This window comes from Mastigoproctus giganteus, chromosome 1 (genome assembly GCF_048544385.1).
Source record: "Mastigoproctus giganteus isolate SK-2022 chromosome 1, ASM4854438v1, whole genome shotgun sequence".
Lineage (NCBI taxonomy): Eukaryota > Metazoa > Arthropoda > Arachnida > Uropygi > Thelyphonidae > Mastigoproctus > Mastigoproctus giganteus.
The window spans coordinates 102,883,702-102,904,585 of NC_143575.1; the positions used below are offsets into that span (position 1 = coordinate 102,883,702).

A 20,884-nucleotide genomic window follows, 5' to 3' on the forward strand; every position below is an offset into this window, starting at 1 on the left:
ACTTTAATTTGTAGATTGCATTTATGAATAAATAAATGTTCTGTTTATATTCCGGGACGACAACAAGATAAGAGTAGTTCGCAAAAGATAGAAAAATAGAGAAAAAAAAACAGCACCGTATTTAGCAGTCACGAGCTGGAACCTCGGTCACTCAAAGCGCGTGTATTTATATATTCTTATATACTCTGGCGCCTGCCAATGGTGATTGTATTTTATCTTATTCTTTTTTTCATTTACGATCTCTGAAAAGTATATTAAGAAATTTTTATGCAAGCGAGGACAGATTTACTTTTAATATTCCCCCTTTATTCCTTTTGATTTTTAGCTAATCTGTATTTTAGTAATTGAACTGCTCTGGTGGTTTAAATGTAATCTTCACTGTTAAAATATTCGCAAAAGATCTAAGTTCATATGAACAAGTGTTTTCCTTTTATTAATTACTTTAATTTCTCATATAATTCAATATAATTGCTCTACACTGATTGAATTAATTACGCTGTGTTTTTAGTTTTCTGATACTCATCCATTCAAGATATTATTATAATTATTATTTTTTTAGAGAAATGACTGCTATTTATGAAAATTTACGATCGCCATCGAAATGGAAATAATCACATCGGTTATATATGGACTAAAACATTACAGATTTGTAATTAAAAATGTAGGCATATAATATATTCTTCATGTGAAGTTCTAACTTAACTTACCTTCGCCATTACTTATTTTATACTCGTCCGCTTTTTGCTTACACGTCCAATATAATTTCACCTGGGATGATAATAAATTGTGATATTTACTGTGGATGGAGTTTCCTGATATTTTCGCTGAACACCACGCGAAAAGCATCTGCAAAAGAAAATATAACACGCTGGAATTTTTCAGTTACTTATTTGACCAGCATAATTTTAAAAAAATATTCAACTAGCTTAGATGGATAATTCCTACAAAAGTATATTGTATTTAATTTAATCTTATATTAGAGTATGAGTGACTACTAAATGCGATTAACGATTATATTCATTGTCAAAACCATTAATTGTGAACTCCTCTCTGACCTAGTGGTTGTGTTGGAGTGTAAACAAGAACATTTTTAGGTGGGATAATAAAAAACCAAATTAACCAAAATTCAAATTTCGCGTATATGACAACATAATTCGTTGTCCGACAGTTAGTTGGAATAGTTCTCTGTATGCGACAATTTGGTGTATGATAAGGGCAGAAGAATCGAAAGGCGCAGGCTGAGTATTTGAAGAGGACCACAATCGGGGTTCGTTCCCACAAGGAAAGGCGATCTGCTCTAGTGAGGCTTTTTCCTCAGGGCCCGTGGTAGCTCTCAACGCTCCTGAGTGAGTTGGTAAGCCAGAAGACACTTGGTTAACATGGAGGAGGAGTAGTTAAAAGGGAATTTAGTTTATCCACCAAATAACTAGAATTGGCTTGAATACTTTTACACTAAATATATTGATAAAAAATATCCTTTTCTCTATTCTGTTATTTTCTAAATTTTTGCACGTCTCCTTTCTAAGTGACAAAATGTATCGTTTCTCAAACCATTTAATTCGTTGATTTTCTTAAATTCTGGTGTCCGTAGTACATAGAGTTATTGCGCATACACCGAATTGTCTTAACCACCAATTGTCTTTCACTAAATTGTCTCGTACGCCGAACTGTCATTTGTCGAAATGTCGCATACAGCGAAGGCATCGAAATAACAAATTGTTTTACACGTAATTTACGTGAACCAGTATGGCTGCCCTGTTATTAAATCACTGTTTAAAGACAATGATTTAATAACAGGCCATTAAAACTAACGATTTGTAGAATTTTTCCTATTCAGATTTTTGATAAATATAATAACACCTCCAAAATCTCGATGTTCTGCATAATTTGAATATAGATCTGGAAATCTACAGAGATACTAAAAGAATCCTCATTCTTTCCAGAATTCTTATTGAAAGAATTTTATTAGCGCTCATTGTATGAAGAGAGTAAAATGAAATTCTTTTGCTCATAATAATGTGTGGAACCCTTAACTTAGCTTACCAGCCTGTGAGGACTTTCAAGTATAGAAAAAGAATAGTTCACAAGTTACTATTTTCTTGTGCTGAAAACTCCAATCATAGGACAGCTGGTGTCCAAAGCGCAACCAAATTAAATTGTCTTCGACGCTTTGCAGTTCTGAACTTCAGTAGACACTAGAGAAGAAACAAATTGCTATCACGGATTGCTATCATGATATTGCTCATCTGTATAAATTTTGTTTGTTTGTTTGTTCGTTAGGGAGAGATCTTCAGCAAGGAGTAATTAAACATGTGCACTGCTGGATTATTGCATTTTAAAACTAATTTTTAAACAGACTTCAAAGCAAACTTTGAAAGGAGGCGTGAAAAAAAAATGCAAATGCTATGCATTTTTACTACTAATAGGCTCTTGAAGAGTCTGGGTAAACAGATCTTGAAATCAGATGGAAAGTTTTATGAAGGAAATATCGGAAAGTTGATAGAGGTAATATATGGTATATGAATAGCTTATGTGATATGCATGAAAACGGAAATGATAATTGCGGATTTCTGTTCGTTCGGATTTAATGAGATCTGGTAAGGCTCGACAGATCGTTTTGAAAAACCCAGATATAAATTTTCATAAAAATTGATCAACCGAAGGTTGATAATTTCGGACGGATAGATGAATAAATGCTAATTGCCAGATTTTTGTTGGTTCCATTTAAATGAGATTTGAGTATTTTTATATATTTAAATATAAAATTCATCAAAATCCAACCATTGGGAGTAGAGTTATTATACGCGGACGGACAAAGAAATCACTTCAGGATTTCTATTGGTCCAAATTTAATGAAATTTGGGACAACTTGAAAAAAATTTTTTGAAAGAGCGAAATGCAGATTTTATGAAAATCCATTCATTATGAATGAAGTTATTATATGAGGACGGACATACAAACATGGCAAATGTAATAGGGATGCATATATGCTAAAACGCCTAATAATGCTGTCGTTAATGAAGTTTATTGCTGCCAAATTGAACACAAACAGATGACAACAATTACTGCACCAGCTAGGAATAAAAAAGTCAATGACAGAGTTCGAAAGGAATGATGAATAGCTAGATACTGAATTGTAAAAAGTGGCCTGTCTACTTTTAAAATTTCCAGTAAATATGAAATAAAATTCACAAGCGCCATGATTAATGACCAGATGATGCAAGGAAGCCGACTTTTCTACGACTGCTATAACAAATAATGGTTGATGTTTACAAGCGAGTATCTCTTCGATTGATCGTTGCGAGTAGTAGTGATTGACAGGCCGACCCCGTCTTAGATTGGGTGTTTATTCTCCCCCCCCCATCCCGCTGTTTTCGGGAACTCATTTTCCTATTTTAAAACAGTGACAAGGAGGGGATAAACACCCTAAGACTAACCATAGCGGGTTAGGCATGTCAATCACTGCTACTCTCAGTGATCAATCGGAAGGGGTACCCGCTTGTAACCAAAATAATAAATAAATGAATGAATCTCCAATCACTTATACTTTCTTCATTATCTCCAGTTACTTTTACCAAAAAAGGGACAATCCAATTTTGCTTTCAGTTTTGCCAAACCCTCTGCCACTTTGACAGGTAGTTTATTTCAGTGATCCATAACATGCTACCTGAAGGAAACATATCCGACTTCTTTTATTCCCTGGTTTTTGTCTCTCCTACTTCTTTTTCTGAGAATATACCTCATCATTGTCTTAATACATTAACATTGTATTAAGACATTGGCGTAATACAGATCCTGTCAGTGGCATGACGAATATTTATGGACTTTATTTCTCATCGTGGCTGAGTTAGACCACCTTAGGCAAGGATTACATGGTTTTTTTCATCCGGAAATTCAGGTTTTTCGTTCAGCAGTAATCTCTTCCCCCATTCTGTATATTATGTTCAGAATACTGTGTGCTTTCCTAGATGTCTTTTACACTACATGGTAAATTTCATATCCGATTGTGTCAACTCAACTTTTTTCGTCTTGAACTACTTCACCTCGCCCTCACGTGTAGTACAAGAGGTCACCATCTTCCCACATCTGGTGGAAAAGGCTTGGATTCGAATCATTCACAATGCCTATCTGCTGATCAATGACACTCCAATCAGAATCGAAATCTGGATCTCGATTTTTTCTGATTTACGACGAAGAATCCGTGTTTTTACTTGATTGAATCCCTCTCCGTCTCGCAGTAGTAAAATAGTTGGTGACAAAGAGTTTCCTCCTTTCTTTTCGCAAAAATAAATAAATAAATAATAATAAAACTACATTTAAAATTGAGTTTATTAATTTTTTTTTCCATTTTCTGCTTATTTTCTTTGACGAATTTGCCATCAGGTGTGCTGTAGTAATCTACCTTGCGAAATAGAAACTCGCAGTGACAGCGTTGTTCTCTGTAGTGTGATATTTTATCCAACTTGCGTAGTGCGAAGCTAATTAACAATGTCTTTCAGTAATATGCCAAAGGAATATGACGCAAAATTTCAGAAGACATATACACAAGATTTTCTACATGGGTATGCCAGGAATGCTGGCTGGAACCGCCTAGTACAATAAAAAAAAATAACGCGATATAATTAGACATTTGTAGACAAATAAGCATAACGACAGCGTGTAGTGGATAAAAAGAAATGCAGAAATAAACTTACATCTGGTGTTGTGGAAGTGGATGTTTGAAGACATTTAGGGAAGAATTGGACAAATTATTAGAGGGAATGGACGTGATTTGGAATTTTTTTGGTTGATGCTGTATAAGATTGCTTCCTTGCACGTTTACCACTACTAACACTAAAGCTAACCATACGTAATTGCCTCGGAATGTAAATAGAAAATTTAATATCTATTTTATTTTTAAAATCGGTTTGTGCTCTTTTCAGAAATATACCGATGATGCTTTCAGACTAAATTGAGGATGGGAAGCAGCTTTCCAATTGATAAAAGGCAGCTGATTAGGAAAATTTTAAATTTAGGAATCGGGATATCTAAAAGGTTAAACTTAGGCCAATTCTGACATAAATTCAAAAATTTCAGCTTAACTACGACACAAAAATTCGGATTACATATAGCCTAAACCTAAAACATAACCCCGGCGTCTTTAATTAAAACACCGAAGCCCGTCTAGTTCGAGATAATGACAATATAAAGAAGATATAAATAAGGTATATGTATTCTACGCATTTTGAGCAATAAAAATTTATTTTATGGTGATATGTAATGCTCTTTACCTGTAACAAGCTGTATAATAAAACTGTACCACACAGGTGGCGTCTCATAGCCTTTGGAAATAAGTAGTTAAAAAGCCAAGATTCAGTGCGACGCCAGTGAACACCAGTAAGTTAAAGAGAACGGAATCCTGGAGTGTTCCTGTTCTCACCTCACTTCTGAGAAGGATAATCTGAAAACAGAAGAAAATATGTAGGACATATTTTTAAAAATATTTAAATTTAAGTACAGGGAATAAATTTAAAACAAAAAAAAAACAAAGATTTTGTATGAAATCGTATTAATAATATGGCTCGGAATAAAATAAAAAGGAAAAAAAAAAATCTTTTAAATTGTTTACAACGAAGTGAACAGTTTAAAACAAGAACAAAAAATGGGGCGATTTTATAATTGGGAAATAAATTAAATTATTCAAGATTTAAGTATATAGTATAGTATAGAAACGGAAATTAAAAACGATGAATATAAACAAAAATTAATGTACAATGCGAATATCTGAAATTACCATTGACCATCAGGAGTTTTACATACGTTGGTTTAACCTTGAATAAAACAGAGGCACACAATGGAGGAATCGCATGGATTACTGTAGTAGCATGCAACTGTCAACAAGGGCACATATTTTTCTATATGCTCTTGTTGGTTATTGTAGAGTTTTAGGCGCATCAGAAACTAAGGCCATATTGCGCCATTTATCTTGAACTTTCCTTTAATTCCTGCATAATTTCCTCTTCCCATCCAATCTATCGTTCCAATTCGCTTTCTTCCAACACATCTTCCCCTCAACCATATCCTCAACATGCTTCTTCTCAAAACATGTCCTATGGAGTTCTTTTGTCTTCTTTTTAGTTCTTTTACTAACGTTCTCTCTTCCATACTTTCCTCAATACTTCCTCGTTATTCACCCTGTCCACCCATTTCACCCTTTCCATTCTACTCTACACCTACATCTCGAAAGTTTCTAGCCGTTTGATCTCCTCTCTTCCCAGTGTCCATGTTTCTGAATCATATATTACAACAGTCCATATTATTTTTTTCACCATTTGCTTTCTTCTCAATAGTACTTTTATATTACTAAATGTTTTTTTGCCCATTGCAATTCTTGTTTTAATTTCCTTCAGGATTTTCTCATTTTCTATCTTTTTGCTTCCTAAGTGTCTGTATCTGTCCGCCTGTTCAAATCTTATTCCATCTAATGTTACATTGGTTCTTCTTCCTGGCCACTTTTAGATTAATATTATCTTGGTTTTCTTGCTGTTAATCTTGGTGTTAAAGATATCTGTGGAGCTCTAATTCCTCCTCATCATTGAGCTATCAATACCTGGTCGTCTGTAAACCTTATTGCCTTTATCTTCTCTCTCTCCTACTTTGTACCTCTTTCTGTTCTTTTTTGCACTTTTTCATCAATGTTTCTGCATATATGCTACATAGTAAATTATAAAAACAACAGGGATTACCTTTATTTTAGATATAGGAAGCTTCTTTTCCAGCCAACTCTCCTAGTTTAACGCGCTAATAATTCTTTGGGAAGGGGATATAAATTTTACAAAAATGTGGGACATCTTCCCCGCTGCCAGAACCTCAGTGTTCAGACCCCCTCGGTCTCAACATTGAGCGCTCAAGACTTCTGTCTTCAATCACCATACCTCTGGCAGTAAGGAAACCATTACGTGGATTGACATAAAATTTGAAGGTCTAAAAGCTTAATAAATAAATATGGACCGATTATTCTCTTCGGTTCTGTAGCTTGGCATTAGAATTAAAATTTAGGGGTCTAAAAAGCTTAATGGATATGGGGAGGATTATTCTCTACATTCCTTAAGGGAATTCCCTAAGGTACATTCCTTAAGGGATAATGGGAGCTTACTTTACTGTATTTTAAAGAGCAGTTCACAAGATAAGTTTAGGCTCAGCTGTCACTTTCAATTAGTACTGTTATCCAAACTTTTGGAATAGCTCAAATCCAATACATTTGTAATTGAATTTTGGGTCCAAATGTAAAAAGGAGGAAGAATGACAGTCTACATACGAGTGAATGTGAAGTCTGCTGATGGTGTAGTAGTGAGTTTAAATCAAGTAGGGTATCAGTATGCATTTAATTTCAAGACGTTGTTATTTATTTATATATTTTTTTAGGGGTTTACAGAATTCTAGATGCCGTCTCTTCTTTTGATAGAAGATACTTGGCGTTTTATATTGTTACTCTTTTTATGGTATAGTTTTTTTTTATCCAGGATTCATGTGATAAACCAAGTATGGCTACTTCGGAAAGGATGAACTACTTTAAACAGGATGAGAGGGGAAAAAACACACCAAAGGCGTAAATATCTTCTTAATAAATATAAGTTGGAGGGTAGTCTGAACGGTGACTTCCTCTATCCATCGTTGGTGATAACGCAGTCATGATCGTCACTTTTTTGAGAATTTCTAAGAAATCCATCAGTTTATGGAGGGTGTTGAAGGCAGTAAGCTCTATTATGGCTTGCTGTAAAGCTTACCAACTTGAGCATTCGTTTGAGTTTTTTTTAGTTACTTGCAGACTTATTTTTTATTTATACGTTTTTGCTGCGTAAATCCAAATGCATAATACTAAATTCAGTTTAATTTATGTATTATATATTTTTTTCATTTATTGACAAATCTAATCACCTTTTTCGTTTATAGTGTTTTGAATTTTGTTTCTTAGGAAAGTTTCAACATGTAATAGGATGCATATCCCAGTTTTTATTGGTTTTTTTCGTGTAGTGATAACGAGCTTAGCCTTATGGTATAATTCATAGCCTTTGACACATTTTCATCGGGGTTGAAAGATGAACAGGAAGTTACTACCGTCAGTTTCTTAATAAAGAGTACATGCCAGAAAAAAATATCTAGCTCTTGATCTATCGATTTTTTCCTATCCATTTTCTAGAAAAGGTAGAGATAAAAAGTTGCCCTCTCAAAGTTCACCGTTTCGACTATAGATATGCAAATTTGTTTTCTATTTGAATTACTAAATACCGAATAAAAATAAAATCATGAATATTAATGTAGATTTAATGATTAAAAGTTATCCCGCTATAGAAAACAATTTAATTTTTTTTTGTGTGGATGAGGAGAAAGACGAACCACATTATTCAAATAAATTCGGAATCATGAATGAGTAAATAGCACAAACTTTTATATTCTAAAGGACTAACCATAAAATTCACTGACATTTTAAAGACAGACTTAATTGCATTTTCATATTATGTTCTTCTTGTTGAACAGTCCAGCATTAATCAATATGTAGATCATTTTCATTTGATGAATCTATTTTGATGAACGTGTTCATCAGTGAATGTGAAATTACCATACAACTCGTCATATAATAAGTCCTCTTTTTGCCTTACAAATTCGTCCTTAATAATATCCTCTCCTGTCAAAACATGATGATCACTTACCTAATAGTAGATTTGCCCCCTCCTCTTTTGGCCGCCATCGCCACACAGGAGGCATGGACTGTATAAGGCTTCTGAATATTGAAGGACGTATGTTGTATCATGTCGCCAGGATTGCGTCCCCTAGATCTGTGATAGTCCGTGATGGAGAATCTAAACGCCGAATCTGTCGATCTACGTAATCCCCACGTAATCCAGAGATGTTATATGGGATTCGGATTCGGCGACTAAGGTAGCACTTGAAACTGTTCGGCGAACCACCCTCGAATAATACCGGCAATGTGGCAGGGTACATTATCATATTAGAACACACCTGTGCCATCCGGGAAGATAGGCACCATGTAGTGTAAAGTGTACCTGAACAGCCACAATGGATAGGTAGTGATTAGCATTCAGGGTGCGGTCTAGAGGTATGAGGGCTACAAGAGATTCCCAGGAAAGCATCCCATATACCAAAACACTGCTTCTACATGCCTGTTTCTGTTGGACCAGAACATCGGAGTGATTTCCCCACTACAATTTTTCACCTTATCCTCCATATACACAACATATCAGGAAACGTGATTCGTCGGAAAATTCTACTTTTTTCCAGTCGTCAGTGGTACAATGACGCCGTTCAGATGCAAACTTTAGGCGTCGTTGGTGATGGGTGGCCGTACGCATGGCCTTGGCCGGGCCTCTGCTCTGAAGGAGGGGAGAGTTTGTTGAATTGTGATCTTGGAAACATTGCTGATCGTCCTCTGAAGTCCCTGGTCAGCCCTTTCCGTTCCATTGTTTTCCGTCTATCACCTCGCACATGGCCTACGTTCACCACGGCCACTGATGAGCCGTCGGCCCATCATTGCTATTCTGTCCACTTTTGGAGCACCTTAACTACAGTACTCCGCTAATAGCCCACAAGATTCTCAGAGTCAGTAATGCTGCCACCCTTCAGCCGGTACTCAACAAGCATCCCTTCTTTAAAGAAGTCCATCAGATCATGATCCTTGCCAATGTCGACCAAGTACTTCGTATTGACCGCATACCACGAACATGCAGTATCGCATTTACCTGTTCTCACTGCAACGTCTGTGTCACCAGGCGGGAGACACGGCCTATTTCTAAAACACCCGGTGGTCATAACGTTTTGACTGGACAGTATATATTTTCTGTATAAGTTGTCTCCCTTTTTTACCGTTATCTTTCACATCTTGCGTATGTGTTAAGCGTAGAAGTAAATATAGTAATGAGGCGTCAGAATATTGTGTCTGTAAATTGTTTGTATGCTGGACGAACAATCGGAGTTTCTGGGCTGGAGAAAAAACCATGCAAACCTCGCCTGCGGCTGACTAATTCAACGACGTTGTTGAAGGTCTCGTACCACATGTTCAACAAGAAAGATACCGTTATTCTGTATCAGAAACCAGTACTTGGTCCTTTTGAGCATAAAATTTCCTCGGGTTATTGACATTATTCTAAACTGTGGGGAGGATGATGATTACATCCACTGTGCTACCCTCAAGGGTCACATCTGGCGTAGTGGTGTATTACAGTAAAATCTGTATTAAGAACAGCGACTACTGACTACATTTTAAATCAAATTTTCTGCTTTTTCTTTAAAAAAAAAAACTTGCAGAGAATTTTATTGCCCGCTGAACAGTAAATAAACTGTAAAGAAAGCGGCAATTGTATACATTACTCCCCCTTATATTTGATAGTATGAACCAGTGCTATAATGCTCAATACGTTCTACGTTGATATCAATATTTGTAAAATAATAAGAAAAGTTTACCTCAAAGTGTTGTATACCAGGTCATTTATTTGTGTTGGGAACAAAGAAAGGTCTGAGCGATTGTTCAGTATAGTGTCTAATTTCCGTATTGGCCTGGCTACAATTTTAAATTCGGTATCTTTAAAGAATCTGTTAAGTTGTTTGTGCCACTGTTCAACATATGCGACAGAAATAAAGTAAATGGTTGGTGTAATACTACGCGAACTAACAATAGTAATATCAAAAAAATACTTTATTTCTGTCCCATATGTTAAACAGCTTAAACAAACAACTTAACAGATTTATTAAAAGTTGTTGAACAAAAAACTTAACAGATTCTTTAAAGATACCGAATTTAAAATTGTAGCCAGGTCAATACGGAAATTACACACTATACTGAACAATCGCTCAGACCATTCCTCGTTCGCGACACTAATAGATGACCTGGTACAACATTTCTTGGGGATTGCGACTCATCTTACCAAGGTTCTACGCGGTTTACTTTGAATTTTCGTATTCATCAACACGCGCCCACATTTCGTGTTTTTCATTCAGCAGCGAAAAACACGAACTTTATTATCATTATTTATTTATTTATTATCATCATTTATTATCAAAGATTATCATTTTTTAAAATTGTTTTCGTTTTAATTTCTGGAGAGTATCATACGGAAGTGTTTTACGTATCATATCGAGGTAAATTTCTCTTATTCTTTTACAAATTACTCCCTTATATATAAACTAATCTAAAAGTGTGAGGTTGATTGATTGTGTTTGCACAGGCTTTGTACAGGCAATTTTCGACCAGTCCATTGTTTATTATATTCCGTATTTAAAATGTCGAAATGTCACCGAAAAAGGTGGGCTGATGCACCCTCGTGCATAAACCAAATTTTCTGCCGATTTTCAAGGGGTATATCTTCCAGTAGTTCCCACCAATTATTCCACAGAAAAAGTAGTTATGCCATTATTGAAAGTCTTGCTGGTAAAAAAAAAAAAAAAAGAACCATTGAGACTATCCCCAAAAACATCATACTATTAGAAGAAATGTTATGTTGAGTATGAGTACTGGCAATCATATGTGAGTTTTCGATGTTCAATATGATGATTCGAGAGTTCAGAATCGATTTCTTGTAAAACGTGATTCATTTGTAACCATAACATGGCTGAGAAGTTTGGGATCACTTAGAAATTGTCAAAAGAACCACTAACACAAGTTTGTACGGTTATTCATATCTTGTGGCAACAAGTCTTGTACAGGTATACTGTGAAAAGGTGTAATTGTTGATTATGCAATGCCCTTCATGTAATTGCAGATTAAACATTTATGCGATAACCTTTTGGTACTTTTGGTAGGAGATACTTGTAGAGCATGAATATTTGCTCTTTAACATTTTCTGGTCGTCGAAATCTCCCTCATCCAGCGATTGTTCCTAATGTTTCAGCGTACTTGTTGCAAATCCACAGCAGCAAACACTTTACGAGTTAAGTTTTTGCATATGCATGAACAGCAGCCATGGGATTTTTGTGGGACTCTTAAAATTCCATTGGTTAACTCGGTAAAAACAGATTTGTAACAATAAGGCATTCATAGTGGAACCTGAAACTCAAGTAACAGACAGTTGACACTAGTTACTCGCAACTGAGTACTGTAATTAGTATTATTCATAAAGTAGAATAACACTATTCATGTCGATACGTATGCTTTCTGTTGTTTAAAACTGGTTTTACAGTCATATTTTTATGACCTAAATTTGAACATAAAACTGTTTATCGTTTTACAGGATTTTTAATTTGTGATTAATGTATTTTAATATCTCGGTAATAATGAATTATGAGACATGTGTATAGGAACTTTTTGCCTTTATTACTAGCTATAGAATATGTTCCAACGTTTGTTCCGTGCTGTTTTGATGCACCATGTATTGGTATGCAGTTATATATTGTAGTACGTATGGATGTCTCAAAAACATGAAACCTTCAATCAGTGCCAAAACACTAGAGAAAAACCAATGAACTGTTATATTCAGCACACAATATAAATATAAGCAAAATTGTTTTGCTACATGGTGTTATTATTTGAAAAAGCAATGGTGTATTACTAAAAGGAGTCAATTCCAGTAAAAATGGGAGAAGTTGAATAAGCAGGGCTTTGTGTGTTTATCTAAGCGCCTAGGGAGATAAGGTGAACATGCAGTTGGTTCTTTGGATCGACTAACTTGCCCGCTGTATGGAAAAAAAGCCGAAAAAATTTTTATTTCTCCCATTAATATGAGGATAATAACCACTGTGTTAGCTGCGAGGGACCAAGTAATGGTTTCTGCTACAGAATAACGGTAGATTTCTGGTTGAACATGTGCTATGAGAGGCACTAAAGTCCAGTTGCGGTGCATCACCAAAACTTCTACTATATATACGAGGTGGGACAATAAAGTTCCCGGACTTCTGCTTTTGCGGTCATGTTCGATGAGTTTGAAAATAAACGGAAGTGGTATTTTGCAATTCCAACTTCCTCCAACAGATGGCGATAGATTTCCCGGTAGGTTGACAAGTTGCAAGTAACAACCAGTTTCGTTAGTATGTTAGTTCTGTATCCCGATTTTGCAGTGGATCAAAGAACAAATATCAAATTTTGCTTTAACTGGGAAAATATGCGACAGTAATGTATGAAATGTTAAAAACTGTTCATCATGATGATATGTTGTTATATCAGAGTGTTTGAATGGTACAAGCAGTTCAAGTACAGACGTGAGGATGCGTTAGCGATAACCCAAAATGTGGCAGTCCGTCAATCTCTTGAAATGAGGACAGAGTTGCAAAGGTTCGGGAAATAGTGCCAAGTGGTCGTTGTTTGATCGCCAGAATGATGGCTGATGAGGTGGATATGAATAAGGAGACGATTCATCAAATTCTGCATGAAATTTAGAGAAAAAAAAGGTCTGTGCAAAATTTGTGCTGCACAGTCTCGGGTATAAGCAGCAGCAACGGAGACTGTTAATCATACGAAACTTCATTCAGCCTTATCAAGAAAATCCTAATTTCCTGAACTGTATTGTCACTGGAGATGTGTTGGGTACTTCAGTATAACCCAGAGACGAAGCCTGAGAGTACACATTCAAAAGAATCACCAAGGTCCAAAACGTTTCGTTTACAGAAGTCCAGGATCAAGACGATGCAGATCGTGCTTTTCGACAAACGGCTAGATTCCCAAGGAATTTGTAGCTAAAGAGGAGAGAGTCGATGCTTCGTTCTGCGTACAGGTGCTTCAAATACTATTGAAGCTGTTGTTGGAGGTTTTACAGCGCAACGGAAGCTAAAGGCTATTATGCGCCAAACAATGGTAGGAGTTACAAAGTGTCATTAAAGGTGAAATGTGTATTTCGTGGGATTTAAATACTACTGAAGCGCATTTCTCGGTGAGGAAGCAATTTTGAGAGAAAGACAGCTGGTTCGTGTTGCGCTACAATGTCCCCGCCCATTCTGCACTTGTTGTGAAGTAATTCTGGCGAAACATGGCATTGTACAGATTAACTATCCACCCTACTTTCCCGATCAATCACAAGCGGACTTCTTCCTCTTTCCCAAGGTGTAAACTGCCCTGAAATGGAAGAGATTTCAGGATGTTAAGGTCATAAAGAAAAACACAACTGCCGAACAGAACGTCATATCTTTGGATGCCTTCGCTGACTCTTTTCAGAAACTTTTAGAACGGTGTAATAAATTCATTCAATTAGCTGGTGATTACTTTGAATAAAAATAAAACAATTTTTGAGCTCCTTCACTTTGTGTTCTGTTAATTGCACGAGTCCCGGTGCATTATTGCCATACTTTTTATGTTGGGATGTGACCCCCTTGAAATTTTTCGGGCGATTTCCACCTTTAAAACTTTTGCTATTATTATGGGAGCGTTCGCGGTAGTAGTTATAATTGTCCTCCACTCCATATAGAAAAGGTCTGAGCTCAAATGAAGCCAGGAAGTTTTTCGAATTTTTGCGACAACGTGGCCAACTTAGTTTCAGGTGAGTGTTGAATGTTGAAACCTGGAAAGACGGTAAATCCGAAAACTCGGCTTGTTCGTCTAGCAAATAGGGAAGCTCACAATAGAATGCGATGACGCTTCACAGTATTAGTTACACTGGTGCTTACCAACACTAATTTAATGTGAATTTTTTTTTGTTTATCACTTCCATATTACTTTCAGAAATTGAATACTGTGAAGCAACATGGAAGTAAAAAAGGGCCATCTAGTTGCCATTCATTCTATTTTACTGTTATCTTTGCATACTCATACCTTCTCTTTGACAGTACAGTGGTTTCGCCACTTGTTTGGAGAGGTATAGGTTAGATTCACGCCAACGACTGGAGGAATTTCTGATTCTTAAATTGAGGCTGTATTGTATCCAAATGATTTCAAGTAAAGGAAGGAGATTTCTCCCCGTGAGTTTTATCTTAATTTTTCAGCCACAACATGCCAATTGGACCTCGGATACACAGTATTACAGGCATAATGTAGAATGGTGCAATACAATCTAAGTCGCTGATGAGCTCTGACCCCAACAACGGACCACGTCCTTTCAGTTTTTGGCGGAATACTGGTACCCTCCACTTCTCTCTGGGCACCTACATGCATTTAATGTTCAGCGATGGTTAGATTACATTATATATCTGTTGTGTCCTGTTTTTTGTTTTCTTCATGACCACTTGGACTGTTCCTATTCACTTAGGGTGTAAAGCACGATTCAAGTGCAAGAATCATATTGTATATCATTCCATTGACTCCATTTACATGCATATTACAGTGTTCCTAATAAAGTGGGAACTGGGTATATGTTAGAGTGCAGCAGTGAATAAGGAAATTATAAATAAAGGGTGCTCTTACCAGGAAAGCTTCAGGTCTGCAAATTGTAATGTCTAGAGATTAGGCACCTGCGAGATGTGAGTGAGATGTTTAAGGTTTTGAATGGATTGATTAAGTTCAGTGTTGTTGGAAACCTTCCTCTTTTGAGAAAACTGCACACATGAGGAGAGCGTAAATTCAAATTGAGGAAGGATGGTTTCAGGATAGATGTACGGAAGTTTGCTTCAACCAGCGGGTAGTTGATTGTTGGAACAAACTTCCATTTGTTGTTATTGTGGAAGTGGATAGCTTGAATGAATTCAAGGAAGAACTGGGCAAACTATTAGAAAGGATAGACAGGTTTATGGGAAGTTTTAATTTTTTTTCGCTGGTGCTTTATAAGCTTACTTTCTTGCATCGTTTGCTACTATCAACACTGAAATAGACTTTGAACCTAGATCTGTTAAAAGTAATGAATGGCAGTGACGCCATTCAGGAAAACTCCATTAGGGAAAGTAATGCCTGAATTCCTTTATCTAATGGCTTCAATTTATTTATTAGAAATTGTGAAATTCTCAGGACATATTAACTACAAGTTGCGACGCATCTGAATGTCGAAACTCACTGATTGAGAATCTCTGATTAAATAAATGGATTCGTACGTTAACGAGAAATCCAACCGAACGAGTCGAAGATGCATTTAGTTAATGCACCAGAGTACCAAGGTTACATTAAGTCTTAGATGTGAGCGTTAGAGAAAAGTTCTTGCGAAAGAAACATTTGTAGAATGATCGTAGTATTATTCAGTTTCTCACTTTTCCAAATTTGGATTACATGTAACATTTCTAGTATTTGCTTTTGTAGAACTATTACGCCATTGTTTTCGAAATACTGGATTACGAAATTCCAGTAACATGTATTTCAAATGTTAAGAAATCAAATAAACTTGGAAGCTTTTAAGTGCAACCAAACTATATATTTCAACGGTGGTGGCGCCACGTGTGACGCACATTTCTTGATTACTACCTTTAAAGTAGGCCAAACTGAAGCATAACTTTCTACGGCTGTTACTGTGTGTCTTGTCATTTGAAAATCCTAACCGATTAGAGCACTCGAAGGAGAGGGAAATCTTTGCTCCACCATAATTACACTTTTGATTTTACCTTAGGGCATCTCTATACAAATGACGTTTTATTCCACTGAGCAGTGATCACGCGAAAAAGAAGACGCTGAAAAGCTGATGACATTCCCATGCTCAGTCCATATTCGGGTTAATATTATATTAAGTTTTATTAGACCTACTTTTCTTTCTTATGCCGCATTACAAAGAACAACTTCTGCCCAACCCCCATGTATATACTGCATTCCTTTCTAATTTGTTTATGTGTTTATATAATAGTTTTTTTGTGATTTCGTTTTGCTTTTGATTAACTTAAAATGGTGCTTATCGTATATATACGTGCGTGTACTTAAGCTTTCGCATAGTAGAGTGCTAATCAGCAATGGTTATTTCTGGTTTCAGATTCTTGAATCAGAGCCCATAAAAATTCCTTCCCTCACGGCAGGAAGTATTGCTTAACACTCTGGGGAGACGCGTAGCGGCACATCCACACCCAAAATGTTCACCAGCTGAAGATGGCGCTGACAGAGGAATGGACGATGTTACCGCAAGAACTTATCAACAACATCGTTCTAAGTATGGACAGGCGGTGCAAAGCCTGCATGGACATTAGAGGTGGCCATATCTCCTACTGAAGACCACCTCTTCCCTTTGTTCCATCTTTGGCAGTGATGCATCTGTATCATGGCAGCCAGTGCTATGTTGCCATTTTTGAATAAAGTCCCTCTGTACCGTTTTATTTCCGTTGTTGTGTCGGTGTTGTTTCCTTCATCATTCGCGCATTATAGCCTTAGTTGCTAATGCGCCAATAAAACCAAAACCTTCATCATTTCTGTACCTCATAAGGTTCCTTTGGTATGCTTTTCCCATATCCAGGCAACTCCTATGAGAAGCTACTGGTTAAAACCTGACTGGTCCTTAAATTTTGCACACCAGTGTATGATAGATAGACATAAACAGTAAGGGACAAAATTTTAAATCTATAAATGGTTTTAATGTAGCTCTTTGGTTCCAGAGTAAAAGCGATGCAAAGTTGAGAGAGTTGAAAAATTCAAGCATTTTCAAGTTTGTTTATGCAATCTTGAAAATATAAATGCTAGACAAAAACAGTAAACAACAGAATTGCTGCCCTTTGAGAGCTCTACAATCGAGTTTTTAGTTTTCGAGAGTTGAACAACTCGTTAAAGTAACTACTTCGTTCAGTTACTTCGCATTTGTCAAGCAGTGCGGTTGTGTTTCATTTAGTTAAGTTGTGACGATGCCGAAAGTTAACGTGTTCAAAGATTTTGACAAAATCACAAATCTTACGTTTGAAAAGCAAGCACCAAAGTCGGCGGCGGAAAGCAAGAGAAAGAGTTGTAAGCGTAAACTCGAGCAAAATAATTGATCTTGCTCGCGTTTATATTGCAAACGATGCCGCGTTCTCTGCTTCTGGAAATTGTTGAAGATGAATTTCCAGAAGCAGAGAACGCGGCATCGTTTATGCTTTGCAATACATGTAGACATGTATAGTGTCTTATGTAGGACGGCACCTGAACGAAAGTTCAACTCCCCATTTGTACACTGTGATGATTACAGAGCACTGTAACAGGTCAGAAATGTGTATAATGTTATGTTCGTGCAGTGTGTGTGTGTTGTTTAGTTGTTTCTGGCCGTTTTGTCACCAGGCAGGCGATCACCTGGAAAGTCTGCCCCGTGTCCTTCTACACCACGGGGAGGTAGGCCACAACTACGCATGAACAATGGTCAACCTCAGTCACGCACTGAATGTCCAAAGAGAGTTTGGAGCCATTCAAAAGAACCCCGTGCCGGCAACAACACACGCACAGTCATTTCCAGGAGATAGGCCATCAGAAGACGAAGAAATAAAGAGGGTAGCATAAAGTAAAAAAAATAAAAATAAAAAATAAATAAAAAAAATAAAATCTTTATCTATGTTATTATGCCCACTCTTTATGCAGTGCTGCCCAAAGTAGACCACAAAAAGAAAAGGTGTACATTCACACAAAAGTAGTAATGTTATCCAAAACAAGATCAGCAGGAACAAGTTCTAGATATAATTCTGTTAATTTGGAGTGATACCAGAAGTCGCTGGTTGATGATGGTATCGATGAGCAGAGGAAGAATTTAGTTGTGGAGAGTCTTGATAAAGAATGAACGAAAAATGCAGCATCTGTTGAAATCTTGTGTTCTTGAGAACCAGCAAAATTTTGGATATTACGGCATCAGGACGACAAACTAGGCAACAGGTTGTATTTTCATTTACAAAGTGTTTTCTGTTTGATTACTTGTATTGACGTTGAAAGTCTTCCTGCGATTAAAAGCAGCATTGCAGAAGGTTTGAAGGGCCTGGAAATTATTGATAGATATGAGTATCTTCTCACATCCGGGAGACAAGTTTGGTACTGTTGCCTTAAGAGCCAATCTTAGGTCCTTGTAAATGGAGCATTCAAAAAGTACGTAAGGAGACTCTTTTGGTAGCCCACATCGATAGGAGACTGTATTAGAAAGCCTGATTTGGTAGAGTTTTGCGTTAAGCGAACCATGTCCAGTTAGTATATAGGAAGTAAACAGTGAAGGTGAAAACCATTTTCTGGTGGATGATGAAAGTAGTGCAGTTACGTCAGGAACGAATTTTTTGGTAATAGCTCCTTTTTCAGTAGAATTCCATCTATTCTGCCAGGTGTTGACGAACAAATTCCAGAATCGGGTTCTTTCAGTTTTGGGATCAGCCTGAGGATTGACAATGAATCCCTGAAATTCCGTAGAAATGCCTCGGCGGATGTAAAAACAAACACAACATGCAAGTCAAATGGTATAGTGCTCGCAAGGGTCTGTAGAGCTGGAGTTGATACCGTTCAGCAAACGTGAAGTAGGCTAAGGAGAAAACAACGTTGAATAGTGGATAACTTAGTTTGTACAGTACGTCTAAACAAAAGACTGGCAGCATAGGTTGTAATTGGGATTATGGCAGCATTATAAAATAGATGTAGGGTTTTAGTGTTCAATCCCCAGTCTTGTCTGGTAATTTTGAGCAGTATTGCGGTAAAACTCATAACTTTGACCTACAGATGTTGAACATGTGCAGTAAAGGAAAAGAAAGCGGTCGTCGATGATGACTCCTAAAAATTTGGTGCTTCGGACAAGTGGAAGTGATTTCTTGTCAAGTTTTACTACTGGTGGTCTGTCATAGCCTAATTTGTGTTTAAAAATCATGATCTTGGATTTGGTTGGGGATAATTTCAATTTAGAGGAGCAAGACGATAGTTCAAAGAGTACTTTATTGACATAGAGTTCTAAATCAGATCTTGAATTTCCATTCACCAAAATGACAAGGTCATCTGCATACGCAAGTTGTTGCTCATTTGCAATACATCCTTCACAAGCTTAGAATCGGGAAATTTACCGTTGTTATCCAAGTCCAACGGCTTCATATATATCATCCGTTTCCATCGAATTTACCGCCGCTCGATTGTATGAGCGAACGGTTGGTTTCCACTAGATTGCCATTCATGCAGATTCGACGTTTGCGATATGAAACTGGCGGTTATGGTATCGTCGGACAAGTCATAAATGTTCCAGTGGACATGAATAATATGGTTAGAGAGTTGCCTCGTGCTTTAGACGACTATTATGCATTCAATGTTCACATCAAGAAGCATTTGATTCATAAATCGATTTACCTGCAAGGATATTATTATTATTAGCCATGTGGTGCAAGGAAGCCTAAGGCTTATGCTGCACCAGCCCAAAAAAGTTTCTGAAATACCCTGAGAGAGAGAGAGAGAGAGAGAGAGAGAGAGAGAGAGAGAGAGAGAGAGAGAGAGAGAGAGAGAGAGAAGGGAATCACCAAGAAAGAGAAGAATGATGATATCCAGCTGAGGACCCTGGGTGTGCCTATGTGAGAAAGAAACGGTCAAATCGTGGCTAAGGTATTTAATCAATACTTCTCTGTACAAACGCTGTAACATCACAGTAGATCGTCAGTTGCTTGTTACAGTTTCATCGAGAGCTACCAATAGCAAACAAGTAGCCAAAGTAGAGAAGATCGCGTCGTCTGAAAGCGACATCGAATTACATATGGAACAGAAACACACTTTACTTTGGAATGAAGACAAATATCTTGCAATTGCTCCAGGACAGCACAATCAACCGATGTCGATAGTGTATGATTAACATTCTGAGGAACTCGTTTCCAGCGATATACTTAGGCCATCCACATAAATTTAAAGATGGATTACGTGTTACTCCGTTTATGATGGCAACTAACGAAATAAGACGAAAAGATCGCCGAGGAGTAACACCACATCATATTCTATACATGGCGATGAAAATTTTACGCTTGAGAATAATCGAAGGTTTATATTTTACTTTCAAATGCGTCGGAGAAACTTCCAACATAACAAAACGTATGATAGAAGACCAAAGATTTGTTGAAGAATGCGTCGAACTTAACTTGTCGTTTCTCAAATCCATTCCAAATTCTGTAC

General features: G+C 36.9%; 1 protein-coding gene across 1 annotated transcript in view; it reads right to left on the reverse strand.

Annotated features, from left to right (window-relative positions):
* The window catches only part of LOC150091067 (calcitonin gene-related peptide type 1 receptor-like), a 130,496-nt gene that overhangs the window by 77,255 nt on the left and 32,357 nt on the right, over positions 1-20,884 (reverse strand). Inside the window, exons 2-3 of the mRNA XM_090381564.1 lie at positions 5,271-5,440; positions 708-846 (exon numbers count right to left, since the gene is read on the reverse strand). Of these exons, the coding sequence (XP_090237690.1) occupies positions 708-846; positions 5,271-5,318 (187 nt within the window). The 5' untranslated portion in view covers positions 5,319-5,440. The remainder of the gene's footprint in view (positions 1-707; positions 847-5,270; positions 5,441-20,884) is intronic.